This window comes from Dermacentor andersoni, chromosome 9, assembly GCF_023375885.2.
Source record: "Dermacentor andersoni chromosome 9, qqDerAnde1_hic_scaffold, whole genome shotgun sequence".
NCBI lineage: Eukaryota > Metazoa > Arthropoda > Arachnida > Ixodida > Ixodidae > Dermacentor > Dermacentor andersoni.
The window spans coordinates 105,291,146-105,310,997 of record NC_092822.1 but is presented as its reverse complement, the minus strand read 5'-3'; the positions used below and the strand labels follow the sequence as shown (position 1 = coordinate 105,310,997).

The 19,852-nt window shown below is 47.7% G+C and overlaps 1 protein-coding gene and 1 long non-coding RNA gene across 2 annotated transcripts; one reads left to right on the top strand and one right to left on the bottom strand.

Moving 5' to 3' along the window:
* Positions 1-841: 841 nt before the first annotated feature.
* LOC140213120 (uncharacterized) lies at positions 842-4,227 on the bottom strand. The gene is made up of 2 exons (XR_011890071.1): positions 4,055-4,227; positions 842-1,008 (listed from the first exon to the last, which is right to left on the bottom strand). It is a non-coding gene; the product is annotated as an uncharacterized lncRNA (long non-coding RNA).
* A 1,919-nt stretch (positions 4,228-6,146) lies between these two features.
* Positions 6,147-8,718, top strand: LOC129384007 (uncharacterized). Its single transcript, XM_055069037.2, has 2 exons — positions 6,147-7,438; positions 8,113-8,718. The coding sequence occupies exons 1-2, from the start codon at positions 6,437-6,439 to the stop codon at positions 8,338-8,340; spliced, it is 1,230 nt and encodes a 409-aa protein (XP_054925012.2). The 5' UTR covers positions 6,147-6,436; the 3' UTR covers positions 8,341-8,718.
* Positions 8,719-19,852: the final 11,134 nt, after the last annotated feature.

Sequence of the window (19,852 nt, the reverse complement as noted above, 5' to 3'; positions counted from 1 at the left end):
AGGGGACCAACTGCAATGCATGCTCACTGATCTGGAGAGGCAGAGCAGAAGGGTGGGACTAAAAATGAATCTGCAGAAAACTAAAGTAATGTTTAACAGTCTCGGAAGGGAACAGCAGTTTACTATAGGTAGCGAGGCACTGGAAGTGGTAAGAGAATACATCTACTTAGGACAGGTAGTGACTGCTGATCCAGATCATGAGAGTGAAATAATCAGAAGAATAAGAATGGGCTGGGGTGCGTTTGGCAGGCATTCGCAGATCATGAACAGCAGGTTGCCATTATCCCTCAAGAGAAAAGTGTATAACAGCTGTGTCTTACCAGTACTCACGTACGGGGCAGAAACCTGGAGGCTTACGAAAAGGGTTCTACTTAAATTGAGGACGACGCAACGAGCTATGGAAAGAAAAATGATAGGTGTAACGTTAAGGGATAAGAAAAGAGCAGATTGGGTGAGGGAACAAACGCGCGTTAATGACATCTTAGTTGAAATCAAGAAAAAGAAATGGGCATGGGCAGGACATGTAATGAGGAGGGAAGATAACCGATGGTCATTAAGGGTTACGGACTGGATTCCGAGGGAAGGGAAGCGTAGCAGGGGGCGACAGAAAGTTAGGTGGGCAGATGAGATTAGGAAGTTTGGAGGGTCAACATGGCCACAATTAGTACATGACCGGGGTAGTTGGAGAAGTATGGGAGAGGCCTTTGCCCTGCAGTGGGCGTAATCAGGCTGATGATGATGATGATGATGATGATGATTTATGTAATTGTATTGTCCTCTCTGTTATGACCCTCTATGAGGGTTGACAGTATTAATAAATAAATAAATAGACAACGAGGAATGTGGGTAAGAACACTTTATTTTCAGCACACATGTTTTTTTAATGAACTGCTGTTATACTGCTAAAATCTGCACATTTAATAAAAGTACACTGCTTTGCTTCATCACTCCATGCTAAGTGCAAGTATCCTGTACCAGGAAGTCAAACCAAGACGTGGGATGTTCAGTCTGTGAAAATAAAAACGAGTTTGAAACATTAACATGCAAAAACTAAAGCACACTCAAGAAAATAAACACAGCACAGGAACATATCCAATGAATCAGAATTACCCTTGAGAGCAAACATATAGTTTCTATGGCACAGTGAAGAAACCTTATTCCTCCAGCTTTTTTGTGCGCGCGAGAAAATATGAAAGTGCATGCGTTCTCCCCATATTGTGTATCTGTCACCTTTTCACACACAACAAAGATGATGTCTCAATGTGCCCAACTGTCTTTGCATATCCATTTCTCTGCTCTCATACCATGATACCTACAGTTAAAGGCTGTAGCAATGCTTAGCTTGAATGAACCAACACAAGCTACATGCACTGCGCTGTTGAACATGGCATTGTAAGTTAGATTCATGCACAGCACATTCATGTGCCATAAACATTTGATTGTGATTGTAGGCGAGATAAATAAAAAGAAGGTATGTAAATAAGAATATTCCCTAATAAGCTGTGCAGAAGTGCTCTCCCGTTTGGACAGAAGCCGAGCACAGCTGCAGTGAACAAGAAGCCAACTTATACAGCATTTAAAATCTAGGTTCTAAATGTGCTACAGATTTTTCTGAATTCATGGTCGAAAATCTAGGTGTTAAAGGTGACAAACATTTAAACAGGTCTCTATTCGGACTGGTAATGCTATGTGTCACCTAGTTTGATAAAATATGCCATATCACTGGTCTCCCAAGCTACGGCTGCTGTCCAGTTGCAAGTGCAAATCACTCAATTATGTCTAGGGCACGTTTGAGCAAAAGGCAGCCAAGATTACTGTGCCAATGAGATCTATTTCCTGACATCTGATTTCTTCTCAGAAAGCTACTTCTAAAAAAAAACCTTCACAACAACATAACCCAAACCTTTCTTGAGTAAAGCCATCACACTGGACCTTGAACACTAATTACACAGTGGCTCTTTGTGATGTAATGTTATGTATGTCAGCACCTAACGAAGTACAGGAAAATTTAATAATGGCAGCGTGACAGGTACACAAAAAAGTAAAGGGATAAAACATCACACAAGCTGCCAACAGTGTTCATATCTCCATTTCAATGTGGATGTTTTTAGCAGTGAATACATGTTCTCATTAAACTGAGTCATATTATTACAAAAGCGAAGGGCAAGGGTCTTTACATTCTAAACTGACAAATGTGCTTTATTGCAATTCACCGCAATACAGGAGGTGTTTTGCAGTGAACCATCACATAAGGTTTTGGCTAACTACGGCGGGCGTGTCCTACAGCGGGGCCTCTTGTGTATTGCGGTAAAGCGTATTATTGTGACAAGAGCTAACCTGGCACGTATGGCTTTAGCCAACAAAAGTTCTCAAGACATCATGCATCCTGCCACGAAAATCTGCTTTGATGAGAGTAGAACATTAGGTTCGTCGCTGACAGAAACCATACATTCCAGATTCACGTAAATCTTTCCCAATATCGGCATGCTTCACCGCAACACACAACTATGTTGCGGTGATAACGGTGGTCGAACAGGCTGGTGCAAATGTTTCGACACGGGAGCATGCCTTCATCAGGACAACTGCTTTCCTTGGCAGTTTTCATATACGTGAGTGCCCCCAACTCCCAACAGGGGAGATTTACCTGGACCTTTGCCAAGAGACGTACCGACCAGCGTTTGGTAGTGGCTGGTAGAGATGCAGGAGTCTAAAAAGCGTTGCGAAATTCGGTTCCGTAAGGTTACCTTCACCGCAATACAAATATGTTAAGCGGTTAGACATACAAAATATTTTGCGGTGAATCATAGCAAGGGTATCCGGCCTTTGATGCAAAGCAGCTTTCCAAGAGGCACGGTAATGCCGTGGTTAGTTATGCAGTTCCCCGCATGCGAGTGAGTTCCCTGCGTTCGGCGGTTTCCCAGTGACATACAAAACTACATTGATTGACTGTGTTGTAAATGGGCGACGGCACTATATGCTGATGCAAAAGCGTCGTTTCGCTTTCGAAAACTGCGCTCGGCTAAAGAGAACAACCTTGACTCGCATATGACCAAAGCAGTTGAACAGGAAACTACGAAATTACGTAGCTGTTATGGAAGAAATCAACAGCTCAGAAAAAAATGGCCGTGTAAACATTAACTGGCTTACGAGGTCGACAAACCAACGGTTCAAAGCATCACAGCCACGTCCGAAATAGCGCTGAAGGCCGGCCAGTACACTTAGGCGCCTCAACGCGCGTAATGTAACAGGAGACGACAGGTGCACGCGTACATCATTAAGGAACACATATTATTTATGTCGGTGAAAGCGGTCACTCTTCAGTTCTGACATGCTTCAGCGCGTAACACTAGTCTACTGCGGCGAAGCTGACTTCAGGACCCCGATTTCTTCAACTCATCTGGCGAGGCAGGTCCGTTTATCACGCTTGGCAACGTTTGACATTTTCTGCCTTAATTTCATTCGTTCTTTTTTAATTTTCTTATCACAGTGACCCTGTATCACGCAGTAGCAGAGCTAGTGCCGCGTCTTAACTGCGTAAGGAAAGGCAAGCGTGTATACGCAGCAGGCACGGCGGCATTGGCTCTTGTTTGGAAACTTCAAGAGACGCTCTTCCGCGCAGCGATGTCATTTGTATTATTAAAAGAATGCAGGTGACGATTAAATGAGCCGCAGCAAAGCTGTAAAAAAGCAGTAGTAATGCTGTTCTAAGATCCTCTCGCTCGAGCGAGATGGTCTTAGAAAAAAAGCGCGATGTAACGCGATCTGACGGAACAGCTCGTCATGCCAGTGTTTTCTTACGTCCTCGTTCTTTCGCGCATCCTCCCTGAACCAGACTACTGAATGGTTCTGTGCACGCACTGACGATCCTGACGGAGGCAATACCACTCACATGAGCAGCTTTATATATGCCACGGCCCATTCCACATGCCGGCTGCAATTTGACGCGGCCAGGAGGCAAAATATGCGCACAAGGTACTTAATGGTAACGCATCAAACTGCTCACAGCCCCAATCCTTTATTACGCGCATATAGCGTGGAAAGATGAATTACTCACGCTCTAAGTGGGCACGGAATACGGACCGTTTCGCAGCGCAGCCGGCTCCGTAAGACGGCCGCCATGGAAATGAGCGGATGTGACATCATGGGTTATAGCGGACGTGACGTCATGGGTGAACGTAGACATTTCGGGCACCTTTCGTTTGCTGTGCCCCGGGCACAGCAGACACGGCCTTTGCGGCCGAAGTAATAAGTGAAGAGAAGGCAGGATAGATGAAAAGGCGAGAAAGACGAAGATTGGAGAGAAGGACAGGAAAAGGCGACTGCCGATTTTCTCCAAGTAGGTCAGTCTGGAGGTGCCGTCTATGTGAAGAAGAGGTCAAAGAGGTGTGTTGCCTCCAGCGGGGGGCCTTAAAGGTCCTTACACCCAGCATCGGCTCAATCCCCAGGATCCCCCTTTCCCCAGACGCGGCTAAACCGCGCACGGCTACACGTGGGAGGGTCCAACCCACGTGTGCTCGGGTACGTGGTGTCGCAACACACCAAATACTTTCTGACGCAGACGCTCCTGCGGGGCGTGCTAAACACTCATTATGTTTTCTCGCATGAAATATTTTTATACCTTAGGCGTGCACGCCATTTGTGAACGCAACATACTTCGGCATAACATAAAACAGTGTCAACGCCTTCTTTTGCGTGTTTTAATGACGCTGAAGACGTGTGAACTATGTTAAGTTATTATTTGTGTTCGAATGTTTGCCCAGCGACATAAAAGGGTGCCATCATCTTAGGCATGCACATTGAGTTCATTCTCTTGAATGCGGTCAAGCAGGGATCTGTGGCGTGCACATATATCCGCAGATGGTGGTTAAGCGGTATGCACTCTTAAGGAAGCTGCAAAAAAAAATATAAGGATTTACGTGCCAAAACTACAATATGATTATGAAGCACGCTGTAGTGGCTGACTCCGAATTAATTTTGACCACATGGTGTTCACTAATGTGCACCCTTTGCACATTACGCGAGTGGTTCTGCATTTCGCCCCAATCAAATTGCGGCCGCCGTGGCCGAGATTATTTGAAAAAAATAATTCATAGAAAGACAGACTTTGCTACATGTCGGCTGCTTTCGTTTTTTTTTTTTTAATTATAGAGAATTTTGAAGAAATCGCCTGCGCCAGATAGCATTATTGTACACACTGAACTGTACTCATAGAAAGGGACATTACTCGCACGAGAAATCTAAACACTTAATAGACTAGTTAACATAAATCATAATTAAATTTTGAATAAAAACTGTACGGCTCATGAGGAAAAGTACGAATTGTAACGCGTGAGCTCGCAAGGTGTATTCACTTTGAACAAATTTTCAGGGTGACACCAGTTTCGAGATAATGTTGGCGACAGAATACATTGACGTCACCGTTACTTTTGCGCTTCAATTCCTAAAACGGCGCTTTCATAAAGAAGTGATGGGAGCAGTGCATTTTTACCGGAAGTTTACCGGCGCATATCTCGAAATCGCTTTCATCTTCCGAATTCGTTCCAAGTAGATAAGCCTTGAAAGCTCACCGGCTCCAACTCATAACATGCAATATGTGCCTAAATGAAATAATTAAAAAGATATTAGCAATTTTTTTCAGTTAGTCAAATTATGTATTTCGATTTTTCGTATGAATAATGACTGCATATTCGACTAATACAGCTCAGGGGCGGCAAATACGCCATCTGCCATAGGTGATATTTAAAAATGTTATGTGGTTTAGAAGGAGCCATCCGAATATAACATATTTGGCCTATTGCAAGCTGTAATTCAAATTAAAAAAGAAAGCTCTGTGTACATGTTCTGGATTTACACGGTCATTAGTTTTTAGACGACTGTTAAACATTATAAATCTTTCCTGGGCAAACCACACCTCCGTAGTTCACCTCGAGAAACTTGCTCAATGATCGCATTTGTTCTATATGGAGCATTGCCATTCGCTGTTGAAGCAGACCTCGCTGTATTTTATGTGTTATTCACTCCCGTCGGGCCGCTGCTAAACTACGTGCGGACAGGTGCAGCTGCACAAGAAAAATACAACAGGCACTTTTCGCCCTGATCGCCAGCTGCTTTTCTGACCCGCGCTGCGTCTCTGTATAGAAAGGCACTTTATCGATTACGGAAGGCACCCTACGGCCCTCACGGCACCCTAGTAGCCCTTTGCTCCAAGAAAGCGATTTCTAATGATTCGCCGCGTAAGATACCAGGAAATAAGAAAGAAACATTTTGTATCTACTGTGCCAGCCTCACCTGAACGCAGCTCTTCCGAAATCTCCTTCGTGTTTTTGTTATGTCCGGCTTACAGCAGATTTGAGCGTTTTCCGCGGCCACTAGCGATCGTCGAACAAAGACGGCGAGAATTAAGCACTTTTCTGCAGCTTGAGGAAACCCTGAGGCAATGAACTCCGCAGGGCACAACACATATTTCAAGGACCCACCCACGAACGTCGCCGAAGACAATTATGGCACAGGTTGCCACGACGCCGAACACCTTGCTGTGGGACCGGTTCAAGTGGCGAGGCCGAGGGGCACACTTCTTCGGTCAGCGCGAAAAGCCAGACCAAGGCCAGCAGGCACAGCAACGACAGAAGAGTACGGGAAGCCGGGCGGCAGCAACGACTGGTCTTCCGTGTTGTACGGCGGGCCGACGAAAGGCTCCGCGGGTGACATTCCTCTCCTGGTTCGCAGTCTCGACCCGACCAGGACGGTTCGCGACCTTCACCCGGAACGCGTGATGCGCGAGCTCCGGACCGAGTCCGGCGTGGCTCCCGGTAGCTACTGCTACGTGCGGCTGACGCGAGGCGGCCTCTTGGCCGTGGGCGCTCGCACCGCGGAGGCGGCCGTCCGATCTCAGCGCGTCTGCTGGCTCGACGGCACGCCGGTGGAAGTGACCGTGGCGCTGTGGCACGGCCGCAATGTCGGCAAGATCCGGCACGTGCCCGCGTGGATGGACGACGCGGACATGCGCGAGAGCCTGTACGCGTCCGCGGGCGTGGTGTCGGTGCGCAGGCTCGTCGCCTACGGGGCCCCGGCGGCCGACGGTCGACGCCGCGACGTGCCCCAGACCAGCGTGGTGCTGGTGTTCCGGCCCGAGCTGCCCCGCGTACCGGTCAGCGTGACGCTGTGCGGCGTCGAGTACGCCGTCGAGCCGTACGCCCTGCCGCCGACGCAGTGCATGCGCTGCCAGCGCTTGGGACACCAGGTGGCCGCGTGCCCCGCGCTGGAGGCACGCTGCAAGGTGTGCGCGGGGCCGCACGACTACCGACGCTGCGACTCCCGCGGCCGTCGGCTGAAGTGCGCCAACTGCCGGGGTCCGCACGCCGCCACGTTCGCCATGTGCCCGACCAAGAGGCGATACTACGCCTCCGGCGCCGCGCAGCCGAGCCAACAGAAGCCGCAGGTGGGTGGCTTTAGGCGCACGAATTGGATCTTGTTGGTACATTTTGTAGAATATTTTACGGAAGCGTTTCAATGACGCCATCTTGGGCTGTTAATGCGGCCGTTTTCTATCCTTCACAACCAAATGCACGGTATTACAGTCGATTCTTATGCGCGGAAATGCTCTCGATGTTTCGTGACAGGGGTAATTTGATGTCACTGCTTACGAAAATCAACGCGTACAAAACGTCACTGCGCACAAAATACAATATCTCAAATTTCCGTTATATGCATAGATACAGCAAGAAGCGTGTAGCATCCTAAGAGGGCTAATTGCATAGAAAACGTTTCAGCGAGTTCATTTAGGCGCCGCTATATAGACTTCGATGGCATTGGTTGCTTTTGCTAGCATAAAGTCACTTATTTAAAGCACTGACAGAGCGTGAAACACATTCAAACAGCTCCTAGCCCGAGTTATCGCTGTCACATTCCAGCTGGCTCCGCGGTTGTTATGCTGAGTGCAGTTGACCGGACCCTTGAGTTTTTATGCATGCGCGTCCTGTCATATATCTGTCACTGGCTGTCTTGCCTGGTCGCTATATCCGATTCGGTACTTGATTGACTGACCCGATGAGATAACTTTCGGGTAAATACACCTCGACGTGAAGCTAACGTATTTCGCATGTACAACCACAGGAACATGGCGGCAGGACCCTGACATCCAGAAGGCTGCGAGTGCGCAACGAATACGGACAGCTGCGCCGCCGCACCTTCAAAGACCAATCCGAAGCAGGCTTCGGTGGCAGCCAAACCTCCCTCGGCAATGGAGCAAGACGCGGAGCGGCATCCACTCATCCGGTCGGTGAGCCTCGTAGCTTTCCACAAGGATCAAAATCTGTACGAGGTCACTGGTGTTCGCAGTAGCGTAGAGAAAGGAACTAAAATGGGAGGCAGAATTAGGTCACACAGCCAGCCTTGGCAAGCGACCTTCCCGTGAAGCCATTGCATCTGCTTTCTTCCTCGCAGTATCGGCTGACCACGTGACCTCTAAGACAGCGTATTTGCCAAAAGTGTTCGGTTTCGGGTAGTTCTTAATCGATGCGCACCTGCTCGGCTGCCCTGCTATACCTCTGCCTGCAGAGCAGGATCACTAAAACCAACTGTGTGCTTTGAAGCGGCGATCGCGTGTTAATTAGGGCGATAAGTTCGACTTCAGCCGTATTATGCAGTGTGCCCTCCTAGTTATTTATTTTTCCCATGCGCAGAACGAATTGATAATAGTAATAAACTGTGTAATATTATGCACACGGGTACAATCTTTCTTTCTTTATTTGTTTCATCATCATCATCAGCCTGGCTATGCCCACGGCAGGGCAAAGGCCTCTTCTATACTTCTCCAAGTACTCCAGTCATGTGCTAATTGTGGCCACGTTGTCCCTGCAAACTTCTTAATCTCATCCGCCCACCGAACTTTCTGCCGCCCCCTGCTACGCTTCCCTTCTCTCGGAATCCAGTCCGTAACCCTTAATTAACATCGGTTATCTACCCTCCTTATTTACTTATTTGCAAATACCTTACAGTCCCCGATCCGAGCATTGGGTAAGGGATATGCCTCAAGAAAAATATACAAGATCAGTAGAGAACAAGGAAAAACGAAAGAACCGGAAAGAATCCTAACACGTATGGAAAATTACAGCGAAATACCGCCGTTCCAAGTGGCGAGGAGGACACGAGGAATGCAGAGCCTTCTCTACGGCTTGAGCGGCCCTCTACTTGAATGTGCTAGCATAGCAGCTTGGGCTTGTTGGTTTTCCATCCTGGTGTTAACAGCGCAAAATGTAGACGAGAGACGAGTCCTTGTTACTGACAAAAAAAAAAGAACTTGAGCTTGTGCACGTACAAGCACTATCCTAAGTGAAAAAAAAAATGTGCGTGTTTCACATGACGTGTGATCACGTGACTGCGACACGTGGGGGCAATGGTATAAGAAGCCGTGTTTCTTTCAAAATAAACGTTGTTGAAAGTCAGCTCTTGTGGTGTCGTCTTCTCGTCTCGTCTCTCATCTACATTTTGCGCTGTTAACACTAGGTTGAATCTGCTGCCGTCGCGTGCTCCTGAACGATTTGGGTGTGTTTTAGCTTATTCTCTGAAAAAACATTTACCTGATAGCAGCTTGTTTAAATTCGCCGGGGAACCACTGCGTAGCCTTTGGGTGCAGCAAGAGCTTGTGTGGGGAAATTTCTCCTGGTTGCGCAAACATGCTACGTGCATCATCGGCCGCGGCGTGTGTACGTGCTGTGGATTATTTTGGCTGTATCGGTTACCGCACGACGAATAGCCACGGCGCCGGTGAATCCCCAGCGCTTGAGACTTGCCCCGTGCGGTCCGTATATGGAACGCTCTACCTGTCACATTGATCTCGGGGCCGTGGATGTTGGGAGAGATGGAGTCGGTAGACGCAGGCGAGCACAGCAAACAGATTTTATTAATAACACACCCAAAACAATACACACTCAAAACTCAACTGACAAGTATAAACTACACACTTGAGTAGCTTACATATGTCTTATTCTCCCCTACGTTCGTCCTTAGCGCGTTCTGCGCGAGAGTCCGGCAACCCTGGCCTATGGCCGTACGCTTACAAAAGGGACGCTCTTACAAAGTTCAGTCGTGGTCCGTGTCTCCAAGTCCGATGTGCGTCGGCTCTTGATCCCAGTCGGTGCTCCCGCCGACTCCGCCAGTTTTGTTTCCTTGGTAACGGCCGGCCAGCTACTCCGTCTCGGATGCCGGCGCCCCTAACTATGTTGGTGACGTGGCACCCAGGCCTGCCTGGTTAGGCCTAACACCGGGCTCTGCCGCTACCTCTCCGTGTGCCGACGAGAAGCCCCGGAGACTGTCGTCCGTGCTGGTCTCCCGAAGAAGGGGGATCCAATTCCTGGAGTGCTCGGCACTGCCTTGGGAGGCTGCAGCAGGTCCAGGGAGCCTCGCTCGAACGTCGCCGAGGTCGACGGCTACACCCTGGGTTGCCAGCGTCACGAGCCTGTCCGAACCTCCATGGGTCCCGTCGCCAATGCGATGCTGGTGCTCCAACTTTCTTGGCCCAGAGCCACGTCGATAATACCTTGGCGCCGCTTCTCCTCCGATCACACCTCGGGTCGCGCGCCTCGAGGACTCGTGCCGTTCGGACCGGCCGGCGCACATCGTCCTCTTATTTTCTTTTTGTGTCCCCTGCCTCTTACATATGACATAGCCCTCCTTTTCATGACTTTTTTTTCATAAAACTGCCTTCTGTCGGCCTTCGTGGTGGCGAATCTGACTCTCCCGCTGTGACTTGGGTGCCTTTTCATTGCGTCGTCGTGGCTCACAACACATCACCACACTGTCACGCACATTTCACCATACGCACAGTTCACAACGTGTGCGAGTTCATCGTTCTCACCACTTTACACATGTGCACTTAATCGTCCGCGTTATACTCTTGACATTTAATCACTCCAACGCCCTACTCATGAAACCAGCCCCCAGATTCTGTCGTCCTTTAATGTACTCTATATGGAAACAGTATTCTCCAAAAGCGCAATATGACGTAACGAGAAGAAACAGCGACCTCGGAACGTCGGAATTGCGGCTTGAGGGTCGTGGGCACGGTAGTTGCGGGTAGAATCGGCGATATGTCTAATAACGCCATCAATGCGAGATGTGCAACTTGTAGGAATATATAAATTTCTGGCCCCGATGTGTTTGAGATGCCGGTTGGAAGCTTTCGCATTATTCCGGCCGTTGCATTCCAATGAACCTTTCTACATTTCTACGTGCAAAAAAAAATATTTTTACATATCTACTGCATGGTGATGTTTGTTTGTAGTATTCACATAAAAAATTGACTGCAACTTACACAAATATCTGCAATTAACTATAAAACAGTTTCGACGTGCAGGGTAAAAAAATAACTTCTTTTTCGCGAATAATTCTGCATCCAAGCAATGCCTGCATTTCTAATAATGTACACTTCGTTCATTCAACGTGGTGATGACAAGTTGAGCATATGTGTTTTCTACCGCATCACATGTCTCAGCTGAATAAAAAAAGTTGACCTGCTGCATAAAAAAAATATTTTGGTTCTTTCTTTCGTCAGGGGAAAGAAGGGCGTTATAAGAAAAGTTACATAAACAAAGGGTCAATAATACTCAGAACGAGTATTTCACTTATTGTCCAGTCAAGAAGGTGCGTTATAACATCTTCTGATTGATTGACATCTTAAGGGGTTTCGGTTTCCACGGCGCCGCCGCAGCCAGCAAAAAATGGCCGTGCACCGCCGCCGATTAAACCGCCGATGAATAACCCGGCGCCGCGCCTATGATGCCGCCGCCGGTTGAAACGGACAGGGCGCACACCTCTACAGTCCCGTCGGCCCCTGCGGCCGAATTTGGCTTTCAGTGCACCTAGCGGAATCGGGGAAACGCACCAGCCTCCAAGGTGGTCGCCACACGCCGCCGAATCTGAGGCCATGACTTCATTTTCATTTTTAAAGCGACGCTTTAAGCTTTCTTTGCCTCTTCCTTCGACTTTCCCACTGCTGCTGCTGCTGCTGCTGTAGCGTCGGGGGGTGGTTGACAGCTTAAGAGAGGAAAGGCCACTGGAGAAACTCGTTTTCATCCCACCGCGTCTAATGTGCACAATGCCTTCTGGAGCTCCATGGCCGTCGCCACATTAGCCGCTTCACAGCTGTAATTATCCGTGACTCCCTCAGAAACATTGAAGAAACTGCAGCGCTTCCCTTTCTACTAACGTGCGAGGCCAGATCCGACACAGATAGAACTGTAGAAAAAATAAGAGGAGAAAAGGTAGATGGAGGAGAAGAGGCAGTTCCCATATAATAGAGGGTGGAGGTGTTTTGAGAAGGCAAGCAAACCCCACAGCGGTTGCGGTTGCTATTTCTGAAAAATAAACGCCATGCAAATATGTCAAGCGGGCAACGCACGCAGGGCGTGCAGAAGCAGAGCCGCCTTAATTAAAGTGCACCGCAGGGTCCAGGAGACACTACAGAAGCTGTCGACCGTCAAATCAACACTTCTGTGCCCGCCGCGTTAGCTTTGCGGCTATGGCATTGCTAGAGGTCGTGGATTTGATCCCAACCGCGGCTGCCGCATTTCGACAGGCCCGAAATAGAAAACGCTCGTGCACTTAGATTTTGGGACACGTTAAAGAACACCACGGTGTCAAAAATAATCCGGAGCCCACCACTACGGCTTGCCTTATAATCTGAGTGTGGTTTTGCCACGTAAAGCCCCATAATCCAATTCCAGTTTAATACTTTTGCCACAATGCGATGTGCCATGTGAGGAAATGACAACGCTCAACCCTCTCAGAGGTTATAAAATACGGCGCACAACAACGCCTCAAACAAACACCTCTCCCTGTGTGTTCTGTGTACTACGCAGACAAACAGCAGTGGTGCACGCAAGGTAACGTTTACATCATCACACCACTCTTGTGTTAGCCTAAACGTTGAAGAAATTAAGCTTTAGCCGTAAACAACACCGCTAATTATCGTCACTCAAAGCATCCAGCACGGAAAGGTTCGCTTACATCGATTCCCACAATGCGTAGGATCTGCATAATTTTTTTATTACATCTTTTTTGTGACCAGTAACGTTGCATGAAGCGAATAATTTCATGCAGACGCTTGTGCCGCTGTTTAATGTCAGTAGTTGGTGCAAAAAAAAATAAATTGCTGATTAACCCTCAGAAAACAAAGTTTGTGGTTTTTAGTTCACACAGTAAACCTCGACATAACCTTCTACCACTGTACATAGCTTCTCACCCAATATTACCATCTAATGAGTGCTCATTTTTAGGTGTTCAATTAGACCCCTTTCTAAAGTTTAATTTGCATGTCAGCTTCATAAAAAAGAAAGCTGCCTATGGTATCAGGGTGCTTTTAAAGGCCAGACAGTACTTTCAAAAGCACACTCTCCTAACATTGTATTATGCCTTCATTTATAGCCATTTAAATTACTGTATCAGTTCTTGGGGTATTACATATCGCTGTCATATAGCTCCCTTGCAGCACATCCAAAATAACGCTGTCCGTATCATCGCTTCAGCTCCTTATAACGCTCATGTTACCCCCATCTTCTCTGAGTTAAGTATCCTCACTATAAATAAAATTATCTGGTACAACCACAGCATCGTTATTTACCGCCTTTTTCAAAACCCACAATTACATTATGTCATTGGCAGGAATAGTCTTGCTAATCCTAACACTACCAGGTTCTCTTTACAAAATAACCTTTTACTTCCAAAATCACGCAGCAACTATGGCAAACTAACTGTTGGTTTTGCTAGTGTGAAAATGTGGAATAATTTACCTACTCACGTGAAATCCTCACCTACATTATCGTCATACCAACGTTCACTGAGAGCTTATATTAATACCCTGTAAACTGCATCTATTCTTTGAAGTATGTTTATGTTGCTTATTATGTAATTTCTTTTATGTTGTGATGTGTTGCCATAGGTTTTATTACTTTAACACTGTATAAATTGTGTAATCCATTCTTTGTTTATAACCGCAACTGACGCCTTTTTATTTATATATTATTATGTAACTAAGAACAAGAGGTCCCGCTGCAGTTTATAACTGTGGGACCTCTTTCTGTATAACTTCTACTGCATATATGTACTACTAATGAATGAAGCAATAAAACATGTCGACAAGCGCACAAAGACGTTTTACTTTATGTCAGTTTTATTTAAATTCATGTTTGTTATGTTTCAAGCTCTATCTTAGCGCAACAATCAACTGTTAATGACGAAATAGAACTTTATTGTTTGTTATATTGTACTTTTAATAACTCACACCAATAGGAGTATCCTAACAAATGTGTCATGTTCCCTCAATATCAATCAGCTTACTGGACAGCCAACAACATGAAAATAACAGACAATTTATTGCAACAAGATTGCGGGAAAAGTGACAGACACGTGAAAACTGGAAGAAACTTCAAATGAAATTCAAGTAATAGAGAATAGTCGGAAATTATAGGCCTGGTGGCAATAAACTTTCCACAAGCATAACACGCACAAGACGTGTTGCAACTATCCAGAGAATGAAAAAAGAAGGAACTACACAGAAAAGCCAGCAATATTACTCAAATTAGGATAGTTTTAGAAGGAATAAATATGACGCTACAGAAACAAATGGGTAGGCACTAACACCCTCATCTCGAATGAGTAATCCAGTGAGTTAAACACCTGCAAGATATGGCATCTCCATCAATTATGCACTTCGACTGTGTTGGGGGTCTTTACCAACACCTTGCAATCGTCTTCTCATAATTGGAAATTTGCCCTTGAATATGGATGGTGTCCTTTGGCTGTAGAGAATCTTGAGGAAGGAATAGTGGAGATTCCTGCAATAAGCAGAATGACAGGGCGAGGGTAAGCAATACTGGGGGCTTCAAAGCTATTAAATGTATATGCTACGTCCCGTCGTGCAAGCAATACAGAAGTCTTCAATGCTTTTGAATAAAAATGCTATGTTCTTTGGTGTAATGCAAACTTTTTCAGATTGAAGATCAAGGAAGCACTGTAATAAATGCTAAGAAACAAGAACATTTCCATGGTAAGGACTCCATACAGAATGAAAACTTGAACACGTATCTTCAGCCTAATGCAAAACAGCTAATAACGCTGGAGCGCACATAGCCTGCTAAAGAGGCGGAGAGAGCGTGCATTATTGCACTACAGCAAATATTGCATGTGTACATCTTTAGAAATAGCCACATTTCTTTTACAAAACTGACACACCACACATTTTCAGAAGCCGCCGACCATAACCTTCTTGAATAAACCAACATAAAGCCTCCTGCACCGAACGGCAGGTGTTCATAGGCGGCATTTTTTAACGAGCCATTTTTTTTTTATTTTCAAACTTCGTCATTGTTTCGAACGTGCCTCGCAGTTCGGATGCTGCAGTTTCGCTGTTATCGCTGGCATCACCACTCATTGCTGCGCATCATAAAAAAAAGAATGCAAAATGAAATTCAACTTTGCAAATGGGCATCAGCTGTTTATGGCGTCAAGGCTGCCATGACCCCCTCCGTCACTCGTTCACGCGGCTAACAGTAGCATAACAAAATACAAAGAGAATAACAACGCGCAAAAGACGTTCCTGTGGCTTCATCACGAAACGGCGACGAAGCGGCAGTGTCGGACGCTGGCAAAAGAACTCAACAACGATCATCCTAGGGCGCATTTTACAGAATGAAGACGCCGTAAGCCCAGCGACGGGGCCTGAGCAGGCCAAGGAGGTTAAGAAAAAACTGCCGAAGTGGAAGTCGCCTACACCGGCCTATGAATTCGGGTGAAGCCGGCGGCGGCCATCTTGCTGCGGGCAAGAAGCGGCCTGCCAAGAGTTTCGCAGCGCTGTTCGCCGACTTTTCCAGCGGTTTTTAATTGCTTCGCGGATTCTCAAGATTTAAAGAAACCCTGTGGACTATAAGGCGAGCCATAGTGGAGGTCTCCGAATCGCAGGTGTCCGAGTACTGGGGCATTTTTCCATTTTATCCGCATGATTAAGCACTCTCGCAAATTATTTAAAAAATCGCGCAATTAGCTTTTATTCACCTTCATTATTGCAGTGTAGAAATTGATCAATCGTAAAGGCTGTCACAACCTAAAGCAATTAAAACCTGGAAATGTAGCTTGAGAAATAGCAGTACATGCAACAAATATAAGTATTCATTATTACCTTCTTTATCATCAAGTGTTGCTGTGACTTTAGCATTCACATTGCATGGAGGGTCTCGGAACTTTACTGGCGGCCGTTTTCTTTTAGCCTGATATATAAAATTTTCCTTTACTCTAGAGCAAGACAATGCTAATCTGGATGGATGATGGATGAAAAACCTTATTAGGGTCCTTAAGGGCGCGCGCCAGCGCGCAGCGGGCCGCTCCCACATCGGGACAGAGAGGCCGAGCCTCTCCGCCGCATCGCGGGCCCGTTGGACAGCCCATAACTGTTCTTCGAAGTTGGGGCTGTGTAGGACCGCATCCCAGCGTGAAGAAGTGTTGCTTTCATCGCCGCGTAACGCGGGACATCGCCAGAGCATGTGAGGTAAGTTCGCTAAGTCATTGCGTAGTGCACATGCATATGTTGTCTGAATTCCGGGGTACATCTTGTGAAGAAGTAGGGGGTTTGGGTATGCCTTGTCTGTAGAAGGCTTAGTGTCAAAGCCTGAGGTCTATTGAGTTTGCAATGTGGGAGGGGGTAGATCCTCCGAGCCAAGTAAAAGTGCTTAGTAATTTCGGTGTACGAGGAAGGAGAGTCCCAATTGTCAGTACCCCCGGCGTCACGCTGCCCAGTAGCTACTCGGTTGATCCCTCGCGCACCTCCGTGTGCCGACTCATTGAGGTAGGGCGGGGCACCCTCGGTCTGTCCCATGTGGGCTGGAAACCAGATCGATGTGTGTGGCTTGATCTCCTTGCTTCCTAGTATCCCTAGGGCCAGCTCGGATATGGTTCCTTTGGCAAATGCCCTAACAGCTGATATCGAGTCACTGTAGATTGATGCCCTCTCGTCGTCCAATAAGGTCATCGCTATTGCAGCCTGCTCTGCGATCTCAGAGGACGTCGTCCGAATCGAGATTGCGTTAGTTATTTGCTTTTCATGATCTACGCTAACTACAGCGAAGGCCTGTCCGTCGGCGTAGCCCGCTGCGTCTACGAAACTGTTCTCCGAAGCCCGTTCACGAGCCTTTCCCAGGAGAGCCTTCGCGCGCGCCCGACGTGTTCCCACGTTGTGTTCTGGATGGACGTTTCGTGGGATCGAGGCGACAGTGATGCGGTCCCGCTGCTCTCGAGGGATGCTGCAGAACTTTGTTTTGATTGCTGTGGGGGAACGCCCAGCTCCTGTAAGATGTGTCTTCTAGCTTGTGTGGTAGATAGCATGACGAGCTAGGCCCTCTCCTGTGCTTCCGCTATTTCCTCTAGCGTGTTATGCATGCCAAGTTGAAGTAAGCGTTCCGTGTGAGTGTATATGGGGAGGCCGAGAGCTCTCTTGACTGCCTTCCTGATTAATGCGTTGAGCTTATCCCGCTCCGATCTTTGCCAGTTGTGCATGGCTGCGACGTAAGTGAAATGACACATTACGAACGCATGTACCAATCTCACGATTTTATCATCTCCGAGGCCTTGCTGCCGGTTGGCCACTCTTCTGATTAGTCTGATGGCATTGTTCGTCTTCTTAGTGAGCCGCAGCCACTGTCTGGTTGTTTGAAACACTCGACTCTACCATCATGCCGAGAATCCGGATAGCATCCACCCTAGGAATATAGCCTCTGTCGTTTGTGCACAGTTTTATGTCGCGTTCGGCGAGTGGCTTCCATCCCTTTGGTTTCGGGCCTCTGCACTTGGGTCGATAAAGTAGCAGTTCCGACTTGTGCGCTGAGCACCGAAGGCCCGTGGACTCAAAGTATCTCTCGGTAGCATCAATTGCCTCTTGCAGGGCCGTCTCTACCTGTCCGTCGCTACCTCCCGTACACCAGATGGTAACGTCGTCTGCGTATATGGTATGACTGATACCGTCGATAGCAGAGAGTGTCCTGGATAAACCAATCATGACGAGGTTAAAGAGGGTTGGGGATATGACTGCCCCTTGTGGCGTCCCCTTAGACCTCAGCTTGATCATGTCTGAAGTCAGGTCCCCGATCTAAAGGGTGGCTTCTCTGTCTGACAGGAAAGATCTCGTGTAGGAATGAAAGTGCTTACCCAGGTTAAGGCTCGAGATTGTGTTTAAAACGAACGAGTGACGAATGTTATCAAAGGCCTTTTCCAGATCTAGACCTAGTATGGCTCTCGTGTCCCGCGTATTACAGTCAATAATGTGATGCTTGATGAGCTTCATCGCGTCCTGCGTCGGGAGTCCGACCCTGAAGCCGATCATGTTGTGTGGGTAAATGCCATAGTCCTCCAGGGAGCGTGAAAGCCTGTTTAAGATTGCGTGCTCAGCAACCTTCCCCACGCACAATGTGAGCGAAATTGGGCGGAGGTTATCGAGGCTTGGCGGCTTGCCTGGCTTGGGGATGAGAATGGTGTTGGCCGATTTCCACATTTCCGGGACTTTACCACTGCTCCTTGCTTGGTTAATGATGTCCGTTAGGTATTCGATGGACTTCTCGTCCAGGTTCAGTAGAGCTTTGTTTGTGATCTTGTCCGGACCCGGAGCGATCTGCCGTTGAGGGCGTGGAGCACCTGCCTGATCTCCTCAATCCCGAATTCTGCATCGAGCTCAGGGTTCTCGGAGCCTTCGTAGTCAGGGGAAGGTGGCGTAGGGCCCGATGCGACTGATAGGTACTTCTTCACGAGTTTGGATAAAATTTCCTTGCTCGAATATTCTCGCTTGGCTGTGTGTAGAGTGCGCGCCAGTGTATTGCGTTGGCTGGTTTTAGTGTTCGTCTCGTCGAGGAGATGCTTTAGGAGGTTCCAGGTGCTCCCGTTGCGCATCTTCCCGTCGATCGAGTTACACACCTCATCCCATTGCTGTTTAGAGAGGGCTCTGCAGTGTTCCTCTATAGTTCTGTTGATTTCCGATATCTTTTTTCTGCGCGTGCGGTTGAGCCATTGTCCTTTCCACCTGGCGAGGGGGACTGCTTGGCCTCCAACAGGTGAGCCACACGGCTGTCCATCTTTTCCACTGGGAGGTCGGCACAAACCTCTTTGGTGGTAGCTTTGATGTCGTGCCTAACCTGTATAACCCATTGTTCGAGGCTGGGCTTGTCCTCACTCTCCGTAAGCTCCGGCCTAATTTTGCGAAATTTGTTCCAGTCTGTGTACTGGAACGTGCGCTGTCTCTTCTGCTCGACTTGGAGGTGCATGGCCAAGATATAATGGTCGCTACCAAAGTCTATCCCGAGGTTCGTCCACTTGACCGCTGCAATGCTACGGACAAATGTGAGATCCGGTGTCGTCTCACGGCTCGACGATGTTCCGCATCTGGTGGGGAACGCTGGGTCCATGACTAGCATCAAGTTTAGGTTTATAGCCTCACGCCAAAGGTCCTCCCCCTTGTTAGTGCTATATGGGTAGCCCCAGGCGCGGTACGGCGCGTTGAAGTCACCAGCTATGATCAAAGGGGAGTCGCGCGCTAGTTGCGTGGCCTTGGTGATTAGGGCTTTGAAGCGTTGTCTTGGAGCTTTGGGACTACTGTAGACATTCAGGATGAATATACTTTCGCGGTTCGTTGGGCTAGGGATGATCTCTATCATCATGTATTCGACTCTACTTGCGGTCATCTTAAGGTCGTGAGTGATGTGGGTCAGCTTCTTGCTAACCAGTACGGCGATCTCCCGTCCTTCTCCGAGCTTTGCTACGGGCCTGTAGCCAGACAGCATGACGTTAGGTGTTAATGTTTCTTGTAAAATGATAACATTTG

What these genes read in the sequence shown, in the direction of transcription:
- LOC129384007 (XM_055069037.2), top strand. Translation starts at nt 6,437, where the DNA reads ATGAACTCCGCAGGGCACAACACATATTTCAAGGACCCACCCACGAAC. An exon ending in CGAGCCAACAGAAGCCGCAG is followed by an intron (nt 7,439 to 8,112) that starts GTGGGTGGCTTT and finishes GTACAACCACAG; the next exon opens with GAACATGGCGGCAGGACCCT.